The 21,457-nt window shown below is 51.2% G+C and overlaps 7 protein-coding genes across 7 annotated transcripts; 5 read left to right on the top strand and 2 right to left on the bottom strand.

The window, feature by feature from the left end:
- Window positions 1-1,044: 1,044 nt before the first annotated feature.
- ags3 (alpha-1,3-glucan synthase Ags3) lies at window positions 1,045-8,407 on the top strand (the record flags this gene model as incomplete). The annotated part of the gene is made up of 4 exons (XM_041686564.1): window positions 1,045-1,407; window positions 1,468-1,643; window positions 1,699-8,304; window positions 8,359-8,407. 4 exons carry the CDS (start codon window positions 1,045-1,047, stop codon window positions 8,405-8,407), a joined length of 7,194 nt encoding a protein of 2,397 aa, XP_041540536.1.
- A 915-nt stretch (window positions 8,408-9,322) lies between these two features.
- Window positions 9,323-10,912, top strand: AKAW2_30088A (phosphotransferase family protein; the record flags this gene model as incomplete). The annotated part of the gene is made up of 1 exon (XM_041686563.1): window positions 9,323-10,912. The coding sequence occupies one exon, from the start codon at window positions 9,323-9,325 to the stop codon at window positions 10,910-10,912; it is 1,590 nt and encodes a 529-aa protein (XP_041540535.1).
- A 363-nt stretch (window positions 10,913-11,275) lies between these two features.
- On the bottom strand, window positions 11,276-12,547 carry AKAW2_30087S (zinc-binding alcohol dehydrogenase family protein; the record flags this gene model as incomplete). Its single annotated transcript, XM_041686562.1, has 3 exons — window positions 11,276-11,488; window positions 11,584-12,156; window positions 12,218-12,547. 3 exons carry the CDS (start codon window positions 12,545-12,547, stop codon window positions 11,276-11,278), a joined length of 1,116 nt encoding a protein of 371 aa, XP_041540534.1.
- Window positions 12,548-13,669: 1,122 nt separating this feature from the next.
- Window positions 13,670-14,455, top strand: AKAW2_30086A (SDR family NAD(P)-dependent oxidoreductase; the record flags this gene model as incomplete). The annotated part of the gene is made up of 1 exon (XM_041686561.1): window positions 13,670-14,455. One exon carries the CDS (start codon window positions 13,670-13,672, stop codon window positions 14,453-14,455), a length of 786 nt encoding a protein of 261 aa, XP_041540533.1.
- A 2,190-nt stretch (window positions 14,456-16,645) lies between these two features.
- AKAW2_30085S (uncharacterized protein) lies at window positions 16,646-16,831 on the bottom strand (the record flags this gene model as incomplete). Its single annotated transcript, XM_041686560.1, has 1 exon — window positions 16,646-16,831. One exon carries the CDS (start codon window positions 16,829-16,831, stop codon window positions 16,646-16,648), a length of 186 nt encoding a protein of 61 aa, XP_041540532.1.
- A 139-nt stretch (window positions 16,832-16,970) lies between these two features.
- Window positions 16,971-17,648, top strand: AKAW2_30084A (LysM peptidoglycan-binding domain-containing protein; the record flags this gene model as incomplete). Its single annotated transcript, XM_041686559.1, has 1 exon — window positions 16,971-17,648. One exon carries the CDS (start codon window positions 16,971-16,973, stop codon window positions 17,646-17,648), a length of 678 nt encoding a protein of 225 aa, XP_041540531.1.
- A 1,536-nt stretch (window positions 17,649-19,184) lies between these two features.
- On the top strand, window positions 19,185-21,295 carry AKAW2_30083A (TolB family protein; the record flags this gene model as incomplete). Its single annotated transcript, XM_041686558.1, has 2 exons — window positions 19,185-20,120; window positions 20,183-21,295. The coding sequence occupies 2 exons, from the start codon at window positions 19,185-19,187 to the stop codon at window positions 21,293-21,295; spliced, it is 2,049 nt and encodes a 682-aa protein (XP_041540530.1).
- Window positions 21,296-21,457: the final 162 nt, after the last annotated feature.

Raw genomic sequence — 21,457 nt, 5'->3', positions numbered from 1 at the left:
TGAGATAACACAAATAACAGGATCTGGCGACTCGCTGGAGGGTACGTGGGCCATCGAAGTGGGGATGGGATCCGCGACATGCCCACTCACAGTGTTTATAAGCAAAGTCCAGATGGTTTCGGATCTCCACCGAGCCGCGCCTGGTTCCAACCATAGAATCTGCGCGAAGGCAAATGGTAAGAGAGAAAAAAAGAAAAAAGAAAAAAGAAAACCCTGGTTGTGCCGAAACACAACGACCAATGTTCGCCCCATTTGCTGGCCCGACATCAGATTTTTTTTTGTACCTTGGCAATAACTGATGGGATTCCACGGATATACTGTTGTCGGTCAGACAGGCACAGGCACAGGAACAAGAACAGAACAAGAACATCTTCGTTCTTACTGAACTTAAAAAATTAGGATGATCGAGATTAGCGCTCTGAGTGTCGGTCACACTGATCATCTCTCAGTGACTGCAGTAGTGGCGGCTGCCCCAGCGGTAAAGTCCAGGGATCACCACCATCAGCACTGAGCACACACGCACCTATACCCTCCACATCCAGTGCTGTTGACTATTATCGAATGACGGAGGGTGTACTGACGAGGCCCGCCTCCACCTCACCCAATCATGCTATCCTGATATGACGTTTCCTAATAATAGCCACCCAGAGCAGAGAATGACCGAACAGGTGTCTTGGATCGCAGGGCCTGTCGACCCCACCGCGGGCGAAAGGTTTTAGATAGTGGTCTCACGACGGCTTAAGCACCGCGCTTGTCTCTCGTCATCGAGTAGTCTAGTCTTTGGTCTCTCGTAGCATTAGCAGCAGTAACCCTCCCAGCAGCAATTCGCTGTCTTCCTCTTTTTTTCTCTCGTTTCAACCATCCCCTGGGAAAGCTTTCCTCCCACGTTTCTCTCGTTTCATACCCCAAAGTCATTCGTTTTTTGTGCTGCTTTCTCTCGCTGTACTCGGTGCGGAAGTTTCGGGCATGTGGCATTAGGTTCCTGCATAATCCTTTGGACCTTGGTTGGCACAGAATTTCTGGTACCACACGCCGCTTGCCATCATGTTCGGCACGACGGTTCAGCGCTGCGTGGTGCTCATTCTGGGGCTCCTCAGCGTCACGACCGTGGGCTGGCCCTACGATGAGTCGCTCGTTGACTACAATTTGAATGAGAATAAAACCGCAGAGGGACCGATAAACTATTGGGGAGAATGGCCTAATCACACCTATCATCCGTCGCCAGACAACTGGCGCTTCCCCATCTATACCATCTTCCTGGACCGCATAGCCAACGGAGATCCCGCTAACGACGATATCAATGGCACCACCTACGAGCATGTACTTGATTCGAATCAGATGCGCCATGGCGGTGACCTAGTCGGTTTGATTGATACGCTCGATTACATCAGAGGAATGGGATTCAAGGTAGGTTCACCACTCTTTTACTGTCCCCCCATGTCATCTCCATCTAACTGACTGTATAAGGGAATCTACTTCGCTGGTACGGGATTGATGAACCTTCCCTGGGGCTACGATGGTTACTCCCCAGTGGATACCACCCTCCTCGATAAGCACCATGGCACCCTGTCGGATTGGAGGCGCACCATCAAGGAGATCCACGACCGGGATATGTACGTGATTATGGATAATACATTGGCAACGTGAGTATGCCCCGAGTATTCAAGACGACCATGCCACTAACGATCTCCCGTGCAGTTTGAGTAACCTGATCGGTTTCAAGGGCCACTTGAACGATTCGGCTGATTTCAATGCGAAAGAGTACGAGGTGGAGTACGTCACCGAGAGACAGTACGCTGATTTCAAGTTCGGCAATGACTACAACGACACCTGCAACTACCCGAGGTTCTGGAACGAGACGGGATACCCGTTGACTTCCGGTGGTGTGCAGGACCTAAAGGGTTGCTACAATAGTGATTTCGATCAGTATGGCGAACTCGAGGCATTTGGTAATTTCCCTGACTGGAAGCGACAGCTCACCAAATTTGCCTCGGTGCAAGATCGTCTGCGAGAATGGCACAAGCCGGTTCGCGACGTTATCACCCGCCATTCTTGCATCGTGATCGCCAGTTTGGATATTGATGGATTCCGATTTGACAAAGCCGTCCAAGCCACTCTGGATCCGCTGGGTGACATGCTCGCCGTCTACCGTGAATGTGCCAAACAATACGGAAAGAAGAACTTCTTCCTGCCGGGAGAAATCACCTCGGGCAACACCTTTGGCAGTCTCTACCTTGGTCGGGGTCGTCAGCCAAACCAGACGCCTGATTCGGCGGACGCTGGCGCGAAGCTGACGAATGCATCGTCGGATTCCTACTTCCTCCGTGATGATGGCCTGCAAGCGTTGGACGCCGCGGCCTTTCACTATACTATCTATCGTTCGATGACCCGTTTCCTGGGAATGGACGGGAACCTGGTGGCCGGCTTTGACCTGCCCACCGATTTCATCGAAGCCTGGAATGGCATGCTCGTCACTAACGACTTCATCAATGCCTTCACGGGCGAGTTGGATCCCAGGCATATGTATGGTGTGTCGAACCAGGATAACTTCCGCTGGCCAGCCATCAAGAATGGTACGGAGAAATACTTACTGGGTCTATACATTGTTACGCTGGAGCTGCCGGGAATCCCTCTGGTTCTCTGGGGCGAGGAGCAGGAGATGTACGTTTTCGATGCGACTGCCTCCAACTATTTGTTCGGTCGTCAGCCTATGACTTACCAGACGGCGTGGTGGACGCATGGTTGCTTCTCACTGAACACCTCGAAATTCTACGACTTCCCCAACGACAAGGGATTGAATGGCTGCAACGATATCACTGTTACCTACGATCAACGGAACCCGGCACATCCCCTTCGCAACATTATGAAGCGCATGTTTGAAATCCGAGAGCATTACCCAGTAGCAAATGATGGATTCAATCTTCAAACCATTGCCCAGCTTACCCAGGATCTCTATCTTCCGGGTTCCTCGACTACCCCGACGGTGACCGGTCTCTGGTCGGTCTTGCGCAGCTACTACCCCGGCGTCCAGAAAGAGGCCTCGACCAGTAACGATACTCTCTGGCTCGTATATCACAATGCCAATAAAACGGAAACATATGGCCAGAATTGTTCTAGCAAGGACTCCGCTCTTCTGTCTCCTTTCGAGTCGGGAACGAAGTTGAAGAACCTCTTCTATCCCTACGATGAACTCACGCTGCAGGATGGACCAAGTGACGCTAGCAACGGCACCGAGTCCTACGGCTGCACCACCAAAATGAAGTTGTTGCCATGGGAATTCCGGGCCTACGTCAAGGCTAGCGATTTCGTTGAACCTGGCCCTACGGTCACCGAGTTTGTCCCCGGTCATGATGCACGCCTGCTGTCTTCCGAGGATACTGGGGAGACCCTGGAAATCCAGCTGGGCTATTCCAAGACCATGGATTGCAGTGCGATCACAAAAGCAATCTCCCTGAACTCGACCACCATCAAGGGCGTCAATGCATCCCTTGACACGTCCAGCGTGAGCTGCACCAACGTGACAGCCAGGACGAGCAGTAACAATTACGTCGGCGAAGTTCCCACTGTTTGGACCTGGTCCGCGAACTTGACCAATGTCTATCATGGAATCCACCAGATCACCGTCAAGAATGCCTCCACGACGTCCGGAACGCGCGTAGATGCCATCGACCGCTTTTTATTCCGAGTCGGAACCCACACCAACCCGTTGATATCGCCGCTTGCCAACTACTCTACCAGCCTAGTGCACAAGTCGGATAACGGCAGCTACTATGTTCAGCATGATGCGGCTGGCGCTGATCAGTTTCGCTACACGACTGACTTTGGCCGGAGCTGGTCGAACTGGACGGACTACACTGGTGGCAACACAACGATCGACTTCCCGACCTGGACGGGTACAGATGCCCAGAAATGGAAGGGCACTCACATTCGGGTGCAGTATTTCTCCCGCCTTACTGGCAGCAGTGATTACATCCAGGAGGGTGATTATGACTGGGAATCCGATGTGCCCCGCAGATTTCCCCACCTGTGGTGGAATGGCCCGTACAATCAATACGGTTATGATGCAGGTCTGGACAGCAAGATGCGGTTTGATACGAAGGATCGCCGATGGAAGTATGATTTCGTCTACGAATGGCCGTCCGTGGGACAGATCAGTGTCTGGGGCACTGGCAAGGACGGTGTTCCGGAGACGACGAACGTCTATGGCGATGTTGACAACTCATCAGTTGTACAGGTCTTGCCTCCCTCCTACTTGTCCTCGAACGTGATCAACATCACCGAATTGCCCCCCTTCCCGCACCTCGGCTGGACCATCTCCCTTAATGATGCCAACCTCCGCTATGAACTGCTCCCCGTCGGATCTGGATGGGCCCAGCTTGTGCTTTTCATTCTCCTCTGGGTCGTCCCGATCTTGATGGGGCTGGCGGGAGTTTTCATCTTCATCCGAACCTTTTACCGCGTTGAGCTGAATACCGATGGCAATGTGGTTAAGGAAGACAAGTTGCCGCTGTTGTTCTGGCGCAGGATGAAGGGTCAAGCTGGAGGTGATGGACAAATGGACCGGGAAGAATCAGAGGTTGCCGCCGTGGCAGGCGATCTGGCCATTGCAGGAGCCCCCGAGAAACGCCGCACCGTCTTGATTGCCACCATGGAGTACGATATCGCGGATTGGCAGGCCAAGGTCAAGATTGGTGGTTTGGGAGTCATGGCCCAGCTCATGTCCCAAAACCTGGGATACCAGAACCTCATCTGGGTGGTTCCCTGCGTGGGAGATATCGAATACCCCGAGGATACCCCGACAGAGCCATACGTCGTGAAGATCTTGGACAACCCCTACCTCGTTAATGTGCAGTATCATGTTCTGAACAACATCACCTACGTCCTTCTTGATGCTCCCGTATTCCGGCAGCAGACGAAAGCAGAGCCGTACCCTCCGCGGATGGATGACCTGGACAGTGCCATTTACTACTCCGCCTGGAACCAGTGTATCGCAGAGACCATCAAGCGTTTCCCGTCGATCGATATGTACCACATCAACGATTTCCATGGATGCTTGGCACCGCTGTACCTCCTACCGACACGCACAATCCCCGTCTGTTTGTCTCTGCACAACGCCGAGTTCCAGGGACTCTGGCCCCTCCGTACCCAGCAAGAAAAGAAGGAAGTCTGTTCAGTCTTTAACCTGCCCGTTGAAGTCGCCACAAAGTACTGCCAGTTCGGAAATGTGTTCAACCTGCTTCACACAGGAGCGAGTTACCTCCGATTCCATCAGCGCGGATTTGGCGCGGTCGGTGTGTCCAAGAAGTATGGAAAGCGTTCATGGGCGCGGTATCCCATTTTCTGGAGTTTGGACAAGATTGGTAGTCTGCCCAACCCTGACCCGACCGATACTGCGGCCTTGGAGGATACTCCTGACGAGAAAGCTCTAACTCGGTCTTACGAGGAACGCATCACGGACAAGCTCGAGGCTCAGAAGTGGGCAGGCTTGACCGAGGATCCGAAGGCTGACCTCCTGGTGTTCGTTGGTCGTTGGTCTAAGCAGAAGGGTGTCGATCTGATTGCAGATGTCATCCCCGCCGTTCTTTCTGACCGGCCGCAGGTGCAGGTGATCTGTGTTGGTCCCATTATTGATCTTTACGGAAGACTGGCTGCCATCAAGCTGGAGAAGATCGCGGCTATGTTCCCTGGCCGGGTCTTCTCGCGACCTGAGTTTACTGCTTTACCCCCGTGTGTCTTCTCTGGTGCTGACTTTGCTCTGATCCCGTCTCGCGATGAGCCATTCGGATTGATTGCTGTCGAATTCGGTCGAAAGGGTGCTTTGGGAATTGGATCTCGCATTGGAGGTTTGGGTCAGATGCCAGGCTGGTGGTACACCGTCGAATCGGACGCCACTCGCCATCTCCTACACCAGCTCAGGACTGCCATCAAATCGGCTCTGGACTCGTCTCCAGAAACCCGAGCGCAGATGCGCGCAAACTCCGCTAAGCAGCGATTCCCCGTTCTCGAATGGATCCAGAAACTCGAAACCCTCCAGCGAACGTCGATCAAGATTCACCATGAAAAGAACAAGGACACAGTGACTGGATCTATTCCGGAGTCGGAGAGTGTCTGGGACCTGCAAAACCTTCAGAGTGCGCGTTACTCCACCGTGGCGCTTCCCAACATGGCTCTCTCCAGGTCTGACGGCTCGGACACCCCACCTGAAGCCATGATTCAGCAGGCCCACGCTCGCCTTCAAGAGATTCAAGCCTCCGAGGGAAGCAGTCGCGATAGTAGTCTCAACCGTAAACTGTCACTGGGTCGCCGGTCCGGCCCTGGTCAGGGCAGAAAGCGCTTGACGAAGAAGCAAGCGACCGCGAGCCAGATCTCCACTGATCACGGAGAAGATGAGCACGACACCGACGCTGACGAAGATGACCACAGGCCGCAGGAGGATTACATCTCCCCAGAGGAGGCCATGCAGGCTGTCAACAACACCCTCTCCCCCCATGCGATCACTGGAGACAGTACTCCCCGCGCCTCCTACTTGTCCAGACCCGTATCCCCGTACCCCGTCTCCCAGATCTCCACTCCAGCGTGTCCAACACCGCCGCCAATGACTCATTTCCGGACTGTTTCTATGCTGTCGTTGCCCTCCGTGGTTGGCGACCATAACCGCCTCAGCAGTCTTGGTGGCGAGGACAAGGACCAGCCCGTCTTCGAGTTGCAGAAGGTGGACCCGACTTTCACGGACAGCCTTGGTCACTTCACTCGTCGCTTCGAGCAGTCGCTTGACAAGTTGAACAAGAAGAACTCCATTACGGATTACTGCATCGAGGTCTATTTGATGAAGAGTGAGCGCAAGTTCTACAATTCATACAACGACGCCCAGCTCAAAAAACAACCCAAGGACCGTGGGATCGCGATTCCTAGCTCTGTCAGTGTCGTACATGATGGGCCCGGTACAGACAACCGCCAGTCCTACTCTAGTGAGGACTCTGAACAACTCAATGGGGAGGATGAGATTGACCGCTGGCTGATGCGGTTGGGCTACACGCGTCCGATCGCTGTTCAGCGATTCATGAGACGCCGCTTGGGCAATTGGCCAGTGTATTCGCTCTTCCTGGGACTGGGTCAGATCATCGCCACCAACTCGGCACAAATCACCCTGCTTGTCGGCCAGGTCGGAGAGACCGCTGTGAAGCTGTACGTCATCGCCGCTATTTACTGCCTTTCCTCCATCGCGTGGTGGTTCATGTATCATCGATTCCCGGCCGTCATCTCCCTCAGTCTTCCGTGGTTCATCTACTGCTTGGCATTCATCGTTATCGGTGTTTCGCCGTTCGGTCTCACCTCTCTTGGCCGGTCCTGGGCTCAGAATGTTGCGGCTGGCGTCTACGCCATTGCATCTTCTAGCGGTTCGTTGTTCTTCGCTCTGAACTTTGGAGACCAGGGTGCTGTGCCTGTCAAGGACTGGATGTTCCGCGCCAGTATCATTCAAGGTATCTCCCAGATTTACACGGTCGCGCTCTGGTTCTGGAGCTCCAAGGTCACTGCCGCCGAAGTTGGAGGTGTATCTGTGGCGGCCCTGAGTTCCTGGCGACTCACAGCCGTGGTGATGCCCATCGCTGCCCTCTGCTTCGTCATTGGAGTTCTGCTGGCCCTGGGCTTGCCCAACTACTACCGTCAAGCTCCCAGTCGTATCCTGTTCTTCTACAAGTCTCTGTTCCGTCGACGCATCATACTGTGGTTCTTCTTCATGGTCATCGTCCAGAACTGGTTCCTTTCTGCTGCTTTCGGCCGCAACTGGTCCTTCCTCTGGACGTCCAAGCACGTCAAGCCCTGGGAGATTGTCCTCCTTGTGTTTGGCTTCTTTGTCGTCCTATGGGTGGCCATTCTTGTCATATTCCGTGCCCTGTCGAAGGAACACAGCTGGATCTTGCCAGTCTTTGGTCTCAGTTTGGGTGCTCCCCGATGGGCACAAACTTGGTGGGGAACCTCCAACATCGGCTACTATCTCCCCTGGGCCGGCAGCTTGGTGTCAGGATCGATCGTGACCCGTTGCCTGTGGCTCTGGCTGGGACTCCTTGACGAAATTCAACAAGTCGGATTGGGTATGATTCTGCTGCAGACCATGACTAGAGTACATGTCTGCTTCGTCCTGCTGGCCGCCCAAGCTCTGGGATCCATCGCCACCATCTGCGCCCGCGGCTTCGCCCCCAACAAGATTGGTCCTGGAGATATCTCCCCGGATGTGGGCACGTCGGTGGACAAGGTCGGTAACGCATGGTTCTGGATCGCTCTCTTCTTCCAGCTCCTGGCAAGGTAAGGCTCCTCACTCTCTATTCTTGATATGAACTTCTTCTAACGTTTGAACAGTTGGGGCTTCCTGCTCTTTTACCGCCGCGAACAGCTCAACCGACCCTAAATTATGCCCTACCGGGTCAACACAAATCGCGCATGCCACTACCATTACGTGCGCAGATATCTTCTTTGCATACGCATCAAATGCTCTTGTCTCTGCTGCTTCCTACGAGGACTTACTGGCAAGGGCAGACATGTCATCATCACCATTACTCATGACCATAGACCTATAATTCCCCTGTCTTATAGCATATAGATTTGTATATAAGTCGCATGATCAGCAATTGGATATATTGTCTTTTCTTACCACTTCGTTTAAATAGAAGTACAATTTGAGAATACGAAGGAGCAAATGCATGCGCGTATGGTTCGACACCGCCGGTTTTATCCTGTCGGGGAGCCTTATCCGGCCGGGATATTCTTGCGCAAGGCTGGCAATGACCAAAGTACTACCCGCGGCAAGTCAGCGACTTGTCGTATTATATGATCCTGGCAACCCCAAATATGACTGGTCTCCCGTTACGTATCTAGGAGAACGACGCTCAAACACCATAGCTTTGTCTCACAGTGTCCGACCGGCCTGAGCAAGCCATAATACCTTCTGTGCATGGGAAACAAAGGCGTTGTGTAAGATTCACTTAGTTATCTAAAGCACCGCCAAGGAAATCAAGAAGCCATCCCATCTATTTTGACGTGCACATGGTGGGGTAGAGGAGCCTAGACCAGGCAGCTGATCTTTGGGAATTGTGCGACTCGACGTGCATCCCCTTGCCTTAGTGGGGGGTTAATGCGGGATTTAAACAACACTCTTCCTCAGGGCTGGGTATCTCGTAGCATAAACCACTGGTCTTTCTGATCGCTGTTACCCACAGACCAAGAATAACTATCACTCAGAGTCGGTTTGAGTCATCTCCATCTACGAGCTCTCTCTGTTTCGTATCTATCAGCTGACATTTACCTCTAGAGGCACCTGGCAAGCATGAAACCACGCCTGCACCACGACGACGTCGCCTGGGAGAAGGCTGAAGCCATCACCAATGCATGGGTTCGACAGTTCTTCGACCCCAAGATTCTGCAATCCGTCGCGCAATTCCTGTCAAGACACCATGGCCCTGGGAAGATTGATGAGTTTAGCTATCTGGAGAAAGGCTCGTACAACATCACCTTCCAGATGAAGAACAAGAATGCAAACTCTACAGTCATACGGTTCGTCCAGCCAGGATCAATCATGTTCCCCGAAGAGAAAGTACGCAATGAAGTGGCCATGATGCGATACATCAATGATCAGACTGCCATTCCTGTTCCTTTCGTGTGTCACTGGGGATCGAGGGAAGAAAGTCCTCGGGGACTAGGCCCGTTCATCATAATGGAATACGTTGAGCATAAGACAAACATGTATGATGTTCTCAATAGGCCTGGTTGTCCTCGCGAAGAGCGTGGTGTGCTTAACCCCGATATCCGTGAGGCCAGGCTGGAGGCGTTGTATGGAGAGGTTGCAACCGTTTTACTGGAGCTTTCCAAAACAAATTTTCCCCGGATAGGGTCACTGAAACAGGTCGATGATTTCACCTGGGAAGTAAGCAAGAGACCCTTGTCAATGTCTATGAATAGTCTGATCCGACTGGGTACGCTACCTCGATCAAAACTTCCTAACACGACGTTCGAAACCACATCTTCATATTTCGAAGCATTAGCAGAACTTCACATTGCACACCTCATCAACCAGCGTAATGATGCGATTGACTCAGCGGACGACTGTCGACGGAAGCTTGTTGCTCGATTCCTTTTTCGAAAACTCGCCAGAGAACATCATTTAACAAAGCCGTTGGACGCCTTCGATAACGGCCCGTTCAAGCTTTGGTGCGATGACTTCCGCCCAGCTAATATCCTCCTGAGCGAAGAGCTGAAGATCGTCGGAGTTGTTGACTGGGAGTTCACATACGCCGCGCCTGTTGAATTCTCATTTGCACCTCCATGGTGGCTGCTAATTGAGAAGCCCGAATACTGGCCACAGGGTCTTGAAGACTGGTGCAGTAAATATCAACGACGTCTTCCCACCTTCCTCAAGGCGATAAGAGACCAGGAGGAGAGAGCAATTGAGCAGGGGTGGTTGGCCAGTACCCAGCGGCTGTCGGGTCATATGAGAGACAGCTGGGAGAGTGGCAATTTCTGGATAGCATATGCAGCGAGGAACAATTTTGCCTTTGACTTGATATACTGGCATAAGATCGATCAACGATTTTTCGGATCGACGTCTATTCCCATCGATGATGTTTGGAAACAGAGACTGGTCATACTCGAGCCTGCAGAGAGAGCTGAGATTGAACAAATTGTGGCGATCAAGGTTGAAGAGATGCAGACTCGACCATTGGCTTGGGATCCTGATGGCTACACCGGGGAGGTCGCAGATACCCTCTGCGAAAACGCAGACAACGAACCTGAAAGGGAACCGTCCGAGTATGCACCAGATGAGAGAATGTATACTGGCCCGACAACGCTGGAAGAACTGTCTCTGGTCGGTGATGGTTCGTTTATTGTCTTTAACAAGCTTCGAAGCAAAGTATATTAGCAGTGTAGTTCCGAAGCAGAATGATTATATGTTCTCTCAAGTAGCTTTCCCCAAAAATTTACATTGACCAGAAATATCATTTGTTCAGTTGCATACAGTGACACTCTGTCCTTATATTTAGTTATAATCACCTCTTGATATGTCTCTTCCTCACAGGCCTTCTTTGTGTGAACCTTGTGTGAGATCAGTTCTGCTATATCTAGGAAGAAGGCACGCTTTGCCCAGATAAAAACGTGTGTATTACGAATAACTCATCGTAAAGGCGTAGAGAGCACGAACAAACGATTCTACTAGAAAATTAAAGACCAAGGCAACAGGGCTTGCTCTAGTACATCACAACACCGCTCACTCCTGGCAGTAAGATCATTTGAACTCAGGGAACTCCTCCTCGGTCCAGACCTGCCACACCAGCCGCTCACCACTAACAGTGCCACTTCTCATAATGTCTAAAGCTTTGCGCGCCCTATCCAAGAGAGTCTCTCCTTCAACTATCTGCTGCTTATTCGGCTCGATAGCACCTTGTGCCAAAAGCGTTGGCATGATCTCAGCTTGAAGATGGTCCCGCAAAAATTGATTCTGAAGACGAAGTATTATTAGCCCAAATTCGGTCGCGATCAACATGGAGTCTTCCATAGGACAGAAGAGAAAAAGAGATGCAAGTGACGACATACCTCTTCGTAGTTGTAAACCACAATGGGATGGATCTCCACTCCCGATGCCCAGGGCGCTTCCGCAGAGACATCTGGGGAAAGCTTGAGACCGTCTTTTTCAGCTGAGGTGCTGATAACGACTGGAAGAACAGCAGCAACAGCTGATCCTGGTTGTGTCGCAATCTTGGAGATTGGAATCAAGGAACCGTACTTCGAGGCTACGGAGTCAAAGACACGAATAATCTCTGAGTGCCCTTGACTAGCCAAGAGTTCGAGGATGGAGGCAGTAACATTGGGGTCGCGATAGTCGAAGACGTGCGCCGCACCATAAGCCTTGATCCTTGCATGGTGCTTCGGCGAAGATGTTGCAATCACGTTCGTGTATCCCCAATGTTGGAGGATTTGCACCGCTGACTGCCCCACGGAACTGGCAGCACCCCAGATGAGAAGCGGTACGTCTTTGTCAGATGGGGTGAAGTTTTCTGGACGCGGCCAAGGCAGCTCAATCTTGAGCTTTTCAAAAAGTGCAAAGAATGCAGTGCAGAAGTTGGTCGGTATGGTAGCCGCAGCAGACAATGGAATGGTTTGTGGGACCTAGCACTCCGGGTTTAACTGGCATAGAAAAAACTAAATTGGAAGTGGTGTGTGAACGAACCTTACCAAAAAGGGTCTCTGGTGCAGTTACATATACCTGCTGACCCTTCTGTGTCTTATTTTGGAAAAACATTCCGAAAACCTGATCGCCAATTTGGAGGCGCTTGACATCAGGACCAACAGCTACTACAGTCCCCGCAGCCGTATCACCCAGTGTCTGAGGAAACTGGACCATGAGCCCAGCATCAACTTGCCAGACATCCAACGGGGCGGATGGAACCCATTCCACCCGGACCTGAATTTCCCGATGGGCAGGCTTCCAAGTCGGAACATGCTGAATTGTTAAAGGCCCCTTCAGTGCGGGTACAATGATTGCTGGGTGGGTGGCCATGATAATGGAGACTATAAGTAAGGAAATGGATCGGAGTGGAATGATCAGAGTTGTGCTGTTAGTGTTAACCCAGAGGATGCCAGCCAGCTTGAGGGCTCATAGTTCAAATATATATAACCGCGACCCCACAAACAATGAAGCTCGTCACAACTGGGCTGTGGTGGCAACTCTGAATTGAACACGATGCGATTATAAATCCGTCTCTACTCATGAATGACGAAACTTGACCCCTTGTCTTCTAAACAGTTCGATTCTCAATCACGACGGTGGCAGTCGAACCATCACGATGCCCCATGAAGGTCTAGCAGATGGAAAACCTAGGTAGCGTGCTGACAGTCGGTATCTCATTGGCGGTGTCAGCAAAGCGCATTAGCTTCCGTGGGGAGTGGAGTCCCTCATGGTCTGGCTGTGCCTGCAGGGTGCGTGATGAATCTTTTGATACCACGTAAAAGGCACATTTAATTTGAGTGATTTAGTATATTGTTTTGTAGTATGTACATTGGCCAGATTGATCGTTGCTATTTGATAAGGCCAAGAGAAAGAACGAGGCGAATAAAGTATGGAGTAGAACAATAGCAATTAAGATGGAGCCATATGGAATAAATAAATTTCCTTTCCGTTCCCATGAAATAGTTCAGATGAAGCAATATGCCGGAATTATATGGCCTATGAGCATGCGCTGTCAATTCCCGTTGGGACATGTCTCTCCTGTTTCTCCGTCCGGTAATCACGTCGACAGTTTCTGATCCTGTGAGCTCCGGCGAAAAGCCCTGACACGGCGACACCTTCTGAAAGTGTGGAGATGACAAAAGCTCCACCCAGGGTCCAGGATGATGGCTACATCCACCGTGTAGAATCCATCATAATCCCATATCTACAAACCCGTCGGGAAACCGTCGGAGTTACCGGACTTTACTCCCGTGCAGTGTTTTGCCCCACGACCATCAAACGCTGCTCCGACGGCCCCGGGCATAGCCATACAACAGACTCACCTTCCAGTTCGACTGTATCTCAACTTTTGTACCCTCCTCCCTTCTCGCTGCCTTTATCTGAATTCGGAAGCTTCCAGCCGTGACAGTACATCACTTGAAATTGGCCTATCAATCATTGGCGATCAGCAAAATGGCTCGCATTCTCATCACTGGCTCGGTCGACGGACTTGGTCTCGAGGCTGCCAGGCAGCTTGTTAACAGAGGACACACCGTATACCTGCATGCACGCAATGAGCAACGTGCAATGGACGCCAAATCCGCGTGCCCAGGTGCCGCCGGGGTGTTGACTGCCGACTTATCCAGGATGGAAGACACGCAGAAGCTCTGCGACGATGCCAACGCAATTGGTGAATTTGATGCTGTCATCCTGAATGCTGGAATCATGCAGGGTGGCTTTCGGAAGAATGCGAATACTGGTGTTCCAGCCTTGGTGTCGGTCAACCTTATCGCACCTTATGTGATGTCCTGTTTGCTGCGTCCACCAAAACGCCTGGTTTTCATTTCCTCAAACCTGCACCGGTACGCAGACATGGCGAGCCTGGAGGATATGTTCTGGTTCAAGCGCGGGGAGGCCAGCTACCAAAGTTACTCGGCATACTGTGACTCCAAGCTTCATGTCATGCTCCTCGCCAATGCCGTCGCTAGGCGGTTCAGGAACACATCGGTGACCTCGGTGCACCCCGGGTGGGTGGCAACCAAGCTTGGCGGACACGGTGCCCCAGATAAGGTGGAGGACGGTGTTGAAACGTATGTCATGTTAGCCGAAGGGAATTATGATGAACAGAACCTGTCTGGAGGGTATTTCGAGCCCAAAGGGAAGATTGGTCAGCCGATTCCGGCTGCAAGAGATGAGAATTTGCAAGAGAAAGTCGTGGAAGCCTGTGAAGAGGTTACTGGCTTGAAACTGCCGGCTTAAAATGCAGAGCTTTCTATTGAGGGGATGACGAACTGTACCAACGTCTTGACCAAATTCACCATGAAATGCACATAGATATTGACTGCAAGGTACTCCAAATTTTCAATGTCTCATCACTCAAACCTGTCTCATGATAGAATCGATCGAAGAGGCCATGGGCCTCCTAAAAATACACCCGTATAACATATCCCCGATCGGTACAGCGCCCTCTACGTTGACCACTGTAGGACTCAAAAAGATATTCAGAACGTGTCAAAGTAGTTGTCTGGACTGCTATCGCCCTGATGAATGTGATTGAGGATAAGAAGTATGGAGTGCTTATGCACTTTGAGGAGCCTCAAATGACCAAAATCACGAATCAAACCGTGTAATAAAAGAGATTAAAGGTGCGATAACCTGACAATGTTATGATCTGAGCACTTGAGACATGATAACCTTTCCTGTCAATCGGAAGTCTGACGATGGCGGTACCTACGTGGTCGATGAGGCAAGTCCAATATTGAAAAGACTTGTGAAGGTAGGCGTTCAACCCCAGACAGGAAACGTAAGCAAGGTCAAGGAATCATGATGTGTTCACTAATGAGGCAATATGCCATATTCAGTTATTAAAGTGAGGGTTATGCTCGTGCATGGCTGCTCAAAAATATGGTCAAATAACGAATAGCCGTGGGACACTGGAGCCTCGGAGATAGTGATGGAAAGACGATACCTGGATTGATTGCATTGACATCCGCCTCAACTATGTTGCTCGGTTGAACTACATGTCTGCTGTCCCTATGGATCGCCTTGTGGGGGAGTAGACTCTGTGGACTTTGCTAGGGCAGCCGCGGTATATCGCCTGCTATGTCATTGAACTCGCAAGGTAGGTCTTTAAAGAGAAAGAGAGAGCAAGGAGACTTTCTTTCTAAACCAATACTAGCCGTATAACCCACTGGAGCCCTCCCGCGAACAACTAGATAACGGTCTCGAGACGGGAGATACATCAAATTATCCATCAGAAAACGCAATCGCCTCTAAATCCAACACAGATCATTGGCCGTTATCAGTTCAGCTCCTTCTGTGGTCTGCGCTGAGCCAATATGACCCTGCTTTAATCAAGATCGGCGGCGTGGGTCTGGGCTCCGCCGATAAGATGAAGCGTGCCAAAACAACCCCAACACCGCCCACTTAGCCGCTATAACCCAATCTGGGGTCACTTTGCGAAACCCCACGGCGTCCATTCCAAGGTTTTGGGTTTTACTTTCCTTCCTGTGCGCAGCTTCTTAGCTGAATACGTATGCTCCTAGGCTACATTATTCCCAATTGTTTTCCGCAGTGATTGCAGATCATAGACATGGAACCATCGAAAATTATGACCACGTGTCTACGTTATTGAATGTAAAACCTAAGAGCCCTGTGGGATTGCCGACAGACGCTAGCCGTTTTGTCAGTGCATAAAGGGGGATAAGGAGACCGAAGATACTCAAGATCCTCGGAGATAACAGGCTCTTCATATTGCTGCTGCCCTGGACCCACTCGCACGAGGATCATTGCCTGATCAGAAACACTCTGTCCCGCTCTAGAGGATCACTGATTTTTTGGTCTAGAACGACCAGTAGTATAGATAAAAAGAGATGATGAAGATTTAGCCTAGCGAGTTCCATTGTGATACCGTGTCCCCACTCCTGACCTTCCCTGTTCGATGTGAGTAGCACAACTATGTCTATTCCGCATGTCTGTCCAGGGGCAATATCCTTTATCTCAGCATGGCAGAAATGCATAAACGTGATCTTAGTGTTGGCTGCCTGGATCCATCTTTGTGTCACATCCGACCTCCGACAATTGGAACCCAAACTGAAGGGAATATTACGCATGTAAGGTCTGTGTTTCTTCTAAAGCCGTTCTTATCCGCGGCAGATTTTCCGTCCGACCCACCAGTTTATGGGTCAAACTGGGGTATCTCCGTACATCGCTCCCTGTTTAGAGCATCTAAATTCCTCCAATGAGGGCGGTGGATATGGCGATGACGCACTTTACAAGACGCACTGGCGCTTTTAGTGTCTTTAGAATGCCTTAGCAAACTCCCCGATATCGCGGACTACATGGCGTGGCTAACGCGTCTATCATATCGCAGCTGACGAGGCTATAGGCAGTGGAAGGGACCGGAACTCCGTGACGTGCCGTCGGGGGAGACACGGATACCCCGAGTACCTAGTGATCGTTATACACGTACTCAGGCTTGTTGAAGAAATGAATGTCGGTGGCCTGGACTGCGAAGGTGCCATCGGGATTCATGTGCACCTTGACCACACTGCTGCGGCATGAGCGGTTCATGATCACCGATCGGAACTTCCTTATCGTGCTCCCGGAGCCACTTCTGCGTGGAAGATCAATCATTGCTAGGATATAATTTTTGATAGCTATAAAAGGGCCTCCTGTACTTCCAGTACATTGTCTGTTTCATTCTTCTCATTTCATAGTCGCTCATTTCATCTCAATTTCTTTCCACCCCCACTAAAGACTAATTACCGTCACAATGAAGGGCTTTGGATCCGCCGTTTCTACTTTGTTTCTTTCTCTGGGCACCATTGCCGTTGCCTCGGCGTCCTGCGATCCGAGTACCCTGAATACCACAAGTTATCTCTACGATATCACCGAAGAGACTACGGTGTTCGAGGTTGCCCGCAAGACCAACCGCGGTGTCTGTGACATTGGCCGACACAACCTTATGGCAGATGTGACCATTCCACCTAATATTGGCGAAGTCTTCATCATCCCTGGCGAAACCTGCACTCCAGACAATGAATCCTGCCTGATCAAAGATGTGGGCCGTACCCGGACTTGCATCTACGGTGGACCACGTTTGTACTACACCGTCAAAGGGGACACCTATGAAAAGATTGCCCTCCGTCTCAACATAACTACCGAATCACTCTCGGGCGGTCAGTCCGCTAATGAAACATTGCCGGTTGGCCAGTTCATCAAGGTCCCCGAGTGCTCGCCGAGTCAATGTATCATCCAGCCTTATTCGTTTGAGTGGGGTGTGTATAAGGATCTTGCCGACAAGTATGGGACGACTGTTGGCCAAATCATGATGCTAAGCCCGACCTACAACTACAGCAGTCTGGCTTTCAGCAACGGGGGAACAGCTCCGCCAATTGATCTTCCGATCAACTGCACTGCTCTGTCGAGCAATATCACCGTTATCAGCTAGAGTTGTTCCCTTTTGAGGGTCTGCTGAAGAGACGGTTTTATCCAGCCGTATGCGTCCATCATTGCTTCTATTCTGCTCGAAGCCCATGTACTTTCCTTTACATTCCAACTGGGTCTTGACTTTGATTACGGGTTTGGGAAGGGGTTGCTGTTGGAGAGGCCTTTTAACAATTGCCTATCTGTAAATAAGGAGCTTTTCAATCCAGGTCTAGATGATGAATACATAAGAGTATAAGAAGTATAAACTGTCTTGTTTGTCGGCTGCCGCTGTAGTCATCAACCCTCTGTAAGCATTATGCTATCCCAAACTGAACATCGTATAGTCCACACTATATTCTTGATATTGTAGGGTCCGGGTTCATTGATCTCTTTGGTGAGACAAGAAGAACGCTTGACTTAGCTGAAGCCGCCGGCTGCGTGCTGCTTGGGTCGTAATCTGACTTCTTTGGGATACACCATTGGGCAGTAGAGGCATTCAGACCAGTCGGAAATATTGCGTATACTCCCCTATGTGAAGTCTGAAGGACCCAATAGGAATGACGACGGTTGCCTATTCGGAGGGCTCGAGGCTTTGCTCGGCCCTGTGATGTCGGAGGTAAAAGGATTGCGCAGCTGCCTCTTTCAACTCGGAGAACGATAATAGTAACAGCCGATGCGGCAATTTCCAAACACGAAAGGAGACACTTCCCCCCTTCCAGTCTTCATGTGGGATGTGGGGAGAACGCGTGGGTGGACCTCTGATCCCAATTACAAAACGTCCTGCCTCGACTTGCTGGGAATGATCCATTCATTTTTTAAGAAAGGACCTGAAACACTATGGCCGAGCTCTCATGCAATACATGCATGCGGGAGCAAATCTGGACGAAGAAGATTATCCCGTGTTCTTTGACAAAACAAGCATCAGAGGGGTATAGAGCGGCCCGGACGAGGCCCGAGATTGCTAGGAGTGGCGTATTGTATTGTATTTTCTCCACCGGTCTTTTGAGATGGACTACAACTACGCAAGGTTAGCAACCTCAAATCCGTCATCCTTTACGCGTACCTGATCGGGAGGGCGCGGATCGCTTCGGGTGGGCAGGTCCGAGGGCCAATTCGCTATACGAGGTGCAACAAGTGATCGCCGACGGGTATCCATTTCAGGGTTCAAGGTCCGAAAGGTGGAGCTCCCGGATTTTTCTCTGCGTGGCACCTGCATTTTTTTGACCCTCCACACTAGAAGACACTAAATTAAGCCCTGAGGGCCATACCCCAGTGCTGAGATAGTTCTTCCCATCTAAGCGAAGATGGCTCTGGTCGTTTCCAATTGTCAGCGGGTACATCCCCACCCCATCCCGCTCTTCAGAGTCCTGGGTTCCGAGTTCTGACATTTAAGACGAAGCTTGGCCCTGCTTGCTCATCGACTACTGCCCAAATCTGTCTCAGAACTTAGTTCGATAGCAGGCTATCGTGTGTGAGCGGTGACCTGCATTCTGTTATCTTTATATCTGCCCATTCAACCAACCCCTGTCACCCCTGTCGCTAGGGAGTGGAAAGAGCCATGTTTGTTTCGAAGACATGGGCCTGGCTTGCATTAGCCACTGCCACCCTAGTCTCTGGTGCATCACATGCAGAAGACCACTCTAGGAGAGAGGCTACCTCAGGAACAAAACTAGGTACCTTTCTGCACAACCGCATCAGTCCCAACTATTCCGAGCTGTATATTGCCGAGCCAGACGGCTCCAATGAGAAGCTCCTCCTGGGTTCCAACACCGTGTACGATTTCCGAGCCAGCTGGTCTCCTGACGCAAAGCATGTTTATTTCACGTCGGAGAGAAGAGGGGACGGCCAGGCGGATATCTACCGTGTCGCCATTAATGGCACCAGTACCGAGGGGGCAGAAATAGAGGAAGTCGCTTTGTCACCCGGTGTCGACGACTCTGCTTCGATCTCCCCTGATGGCAAGATGCTGGCATTTGCAACTTCAAGATACAATCAGACTAGCCAGATAATGCTCATGGTCCTGGAGACCGGATCGCTCAAGAACCTCACGCTCATTCCCGGTATCTCCGAGGCCGCCAACTCTTCACTACCCAATGGATACTTCAAACCGACATGGTCCCCTGATGGAGAGTGGATCGTCTTCACATCCGATCGCAACACCCCATGGCGGGGCCACAGCGACGGCTCTGGTTGGGAGCATACCCAGGAGTTGTCCATTTACGCAGCCCGCCCCAATGGTACCGACTTTCGTCTCGTCTCGTCTCGGAGCAACTACACCCAGGGATCGCCTAGATTCTCCCCGAATGGAAAGCGCCTGGTCTTCTATGAGATGTTGACCGAGGACACATACAATGGTCGCCTGCAGCCTGAACTGCTCGAAGGATCTTACCTCAACACCAGCATCGTCTCGATTGATTTCGCCACGGGTGGTGACCGCATTGTTCATGCTACTGGAGATGGGACCAAGATCAGTCCTTCGTTCGTCACCGACGATGTAAGTATCCTGATTCAGCCAAACTGTAGTATTCCATACTGATCATTGAATGCCCACGACAGGTTATTGGCTACGTCATGAAAGAGTCGGCGAGCAATGGTATCTACTACACCTCCATCTCGGGTAAAAACTACACGCAATACCAGACCATTCCCATGAATACCATGACACCTGCTATACGCTCCCCTGCCTGGTCGCCAGATGGCAAATATATCATCTATGAAAAACAAGGTCCCACGGGCGGTAGTACGTCGACATCGAAGACTCAGTATTCCCCGCTGTGGAGCTTTGACCCGGACTGGGACTACCGCTTCACGGATGTTTTCCCGATGGCCAAGCGTGGAGGCTGCCCTATGATGGCCATGTCACAGCAGATGGAGGGTGTCGCGGAGAGCAATCTCATGCGTCTCCAAATGAACGGCACTGATCAGGTTACCCTCTTCGAGACCAAGAAGGGCATGATCAACCCTTCTATCGCGGAAGGCTTTAACGCCCGTGCCTATCAGGGCAACTGGGGACCGAATGATACCAACATCACGTTCGGCTACGGCGCATACTTTGTGGGTCGCCAAAGTAGCCCAGGGTTCATCTTCAGTGTTACCCCGGAGGGTACGGGCGTGACCCTCCTCGCCGGCAACAACATCACCAACTACGGATTCCCGTCTTACAACCATGATGGCACCCAGGTCGTTTTCCGGACATGGCCTGGTACTGCCTCTAATGGTACCACCATTGGCACCACTGGATTGGCCATTGTCGATCTACCCTCTCGGCAGGTGACCCAACTTACAACCGAGTGGGATAACCTCCCGGCTTTCTCCCCTGATGGCAAGAAGATCTTGTTCACACGGCGCACCAATCTGGATAACATTGGCGACAACTATGACATTTTCACCATGAACCCGGATGGCAGTGAACTTACGAAGCTCACTCCCTCTATCGCCAGTGATGCCCATGCTGTGTGGACCCAAGATGGACGTATCCTATACAGTACCGCGATGTTCGGCTTCCAGCAGGAGGCACCCTTATACGATGATTCTATGCAGCCATACGCTATCATCGTGCTCATGGAAGCCGATGGTAGCAACAAGACCGTGTTGTCGAACAGTTTGTGGGAAGATGCCATGCCTATGTTTGCGCCCGCTCACGTCATGGAATCCCATTGTTGTTCCTAGGGTGGACACGCGCGACTAAGAGAGGTCGTGATTATGACTGATCGTCTAGGTGGTGGTATCTCCATTTCCATCTCCTGTTGTTCTCCTTGATGGACCTTTTAAACTTCCACTGTCATCATTGTATATAAGAAATCTTGTGTGTGTGTGTCGATGTCAAAGACT

This window comes from Aspergillus luchuensis, chromosome 3, assembly GCF_016861625.1.
Source record: "Aspergillus luchuensis IFO 4308 DNA, chromosome 3, nearly complete sequence".
In the NCBI taxonomy this organism is placed as follows: domain Eukaryota; kingdom Fungi; phylum Ascomycota; class Eurotiomycetes; order Eurotiales; family Aspergillaceae; genus Aspergillus; species Aspergillus luchuensis.
The sequence above is the reverse complement of the archived record's forward strand: the minus strand, read 5'-3'. Positions and strand labels throughout refer to the sequence as shown.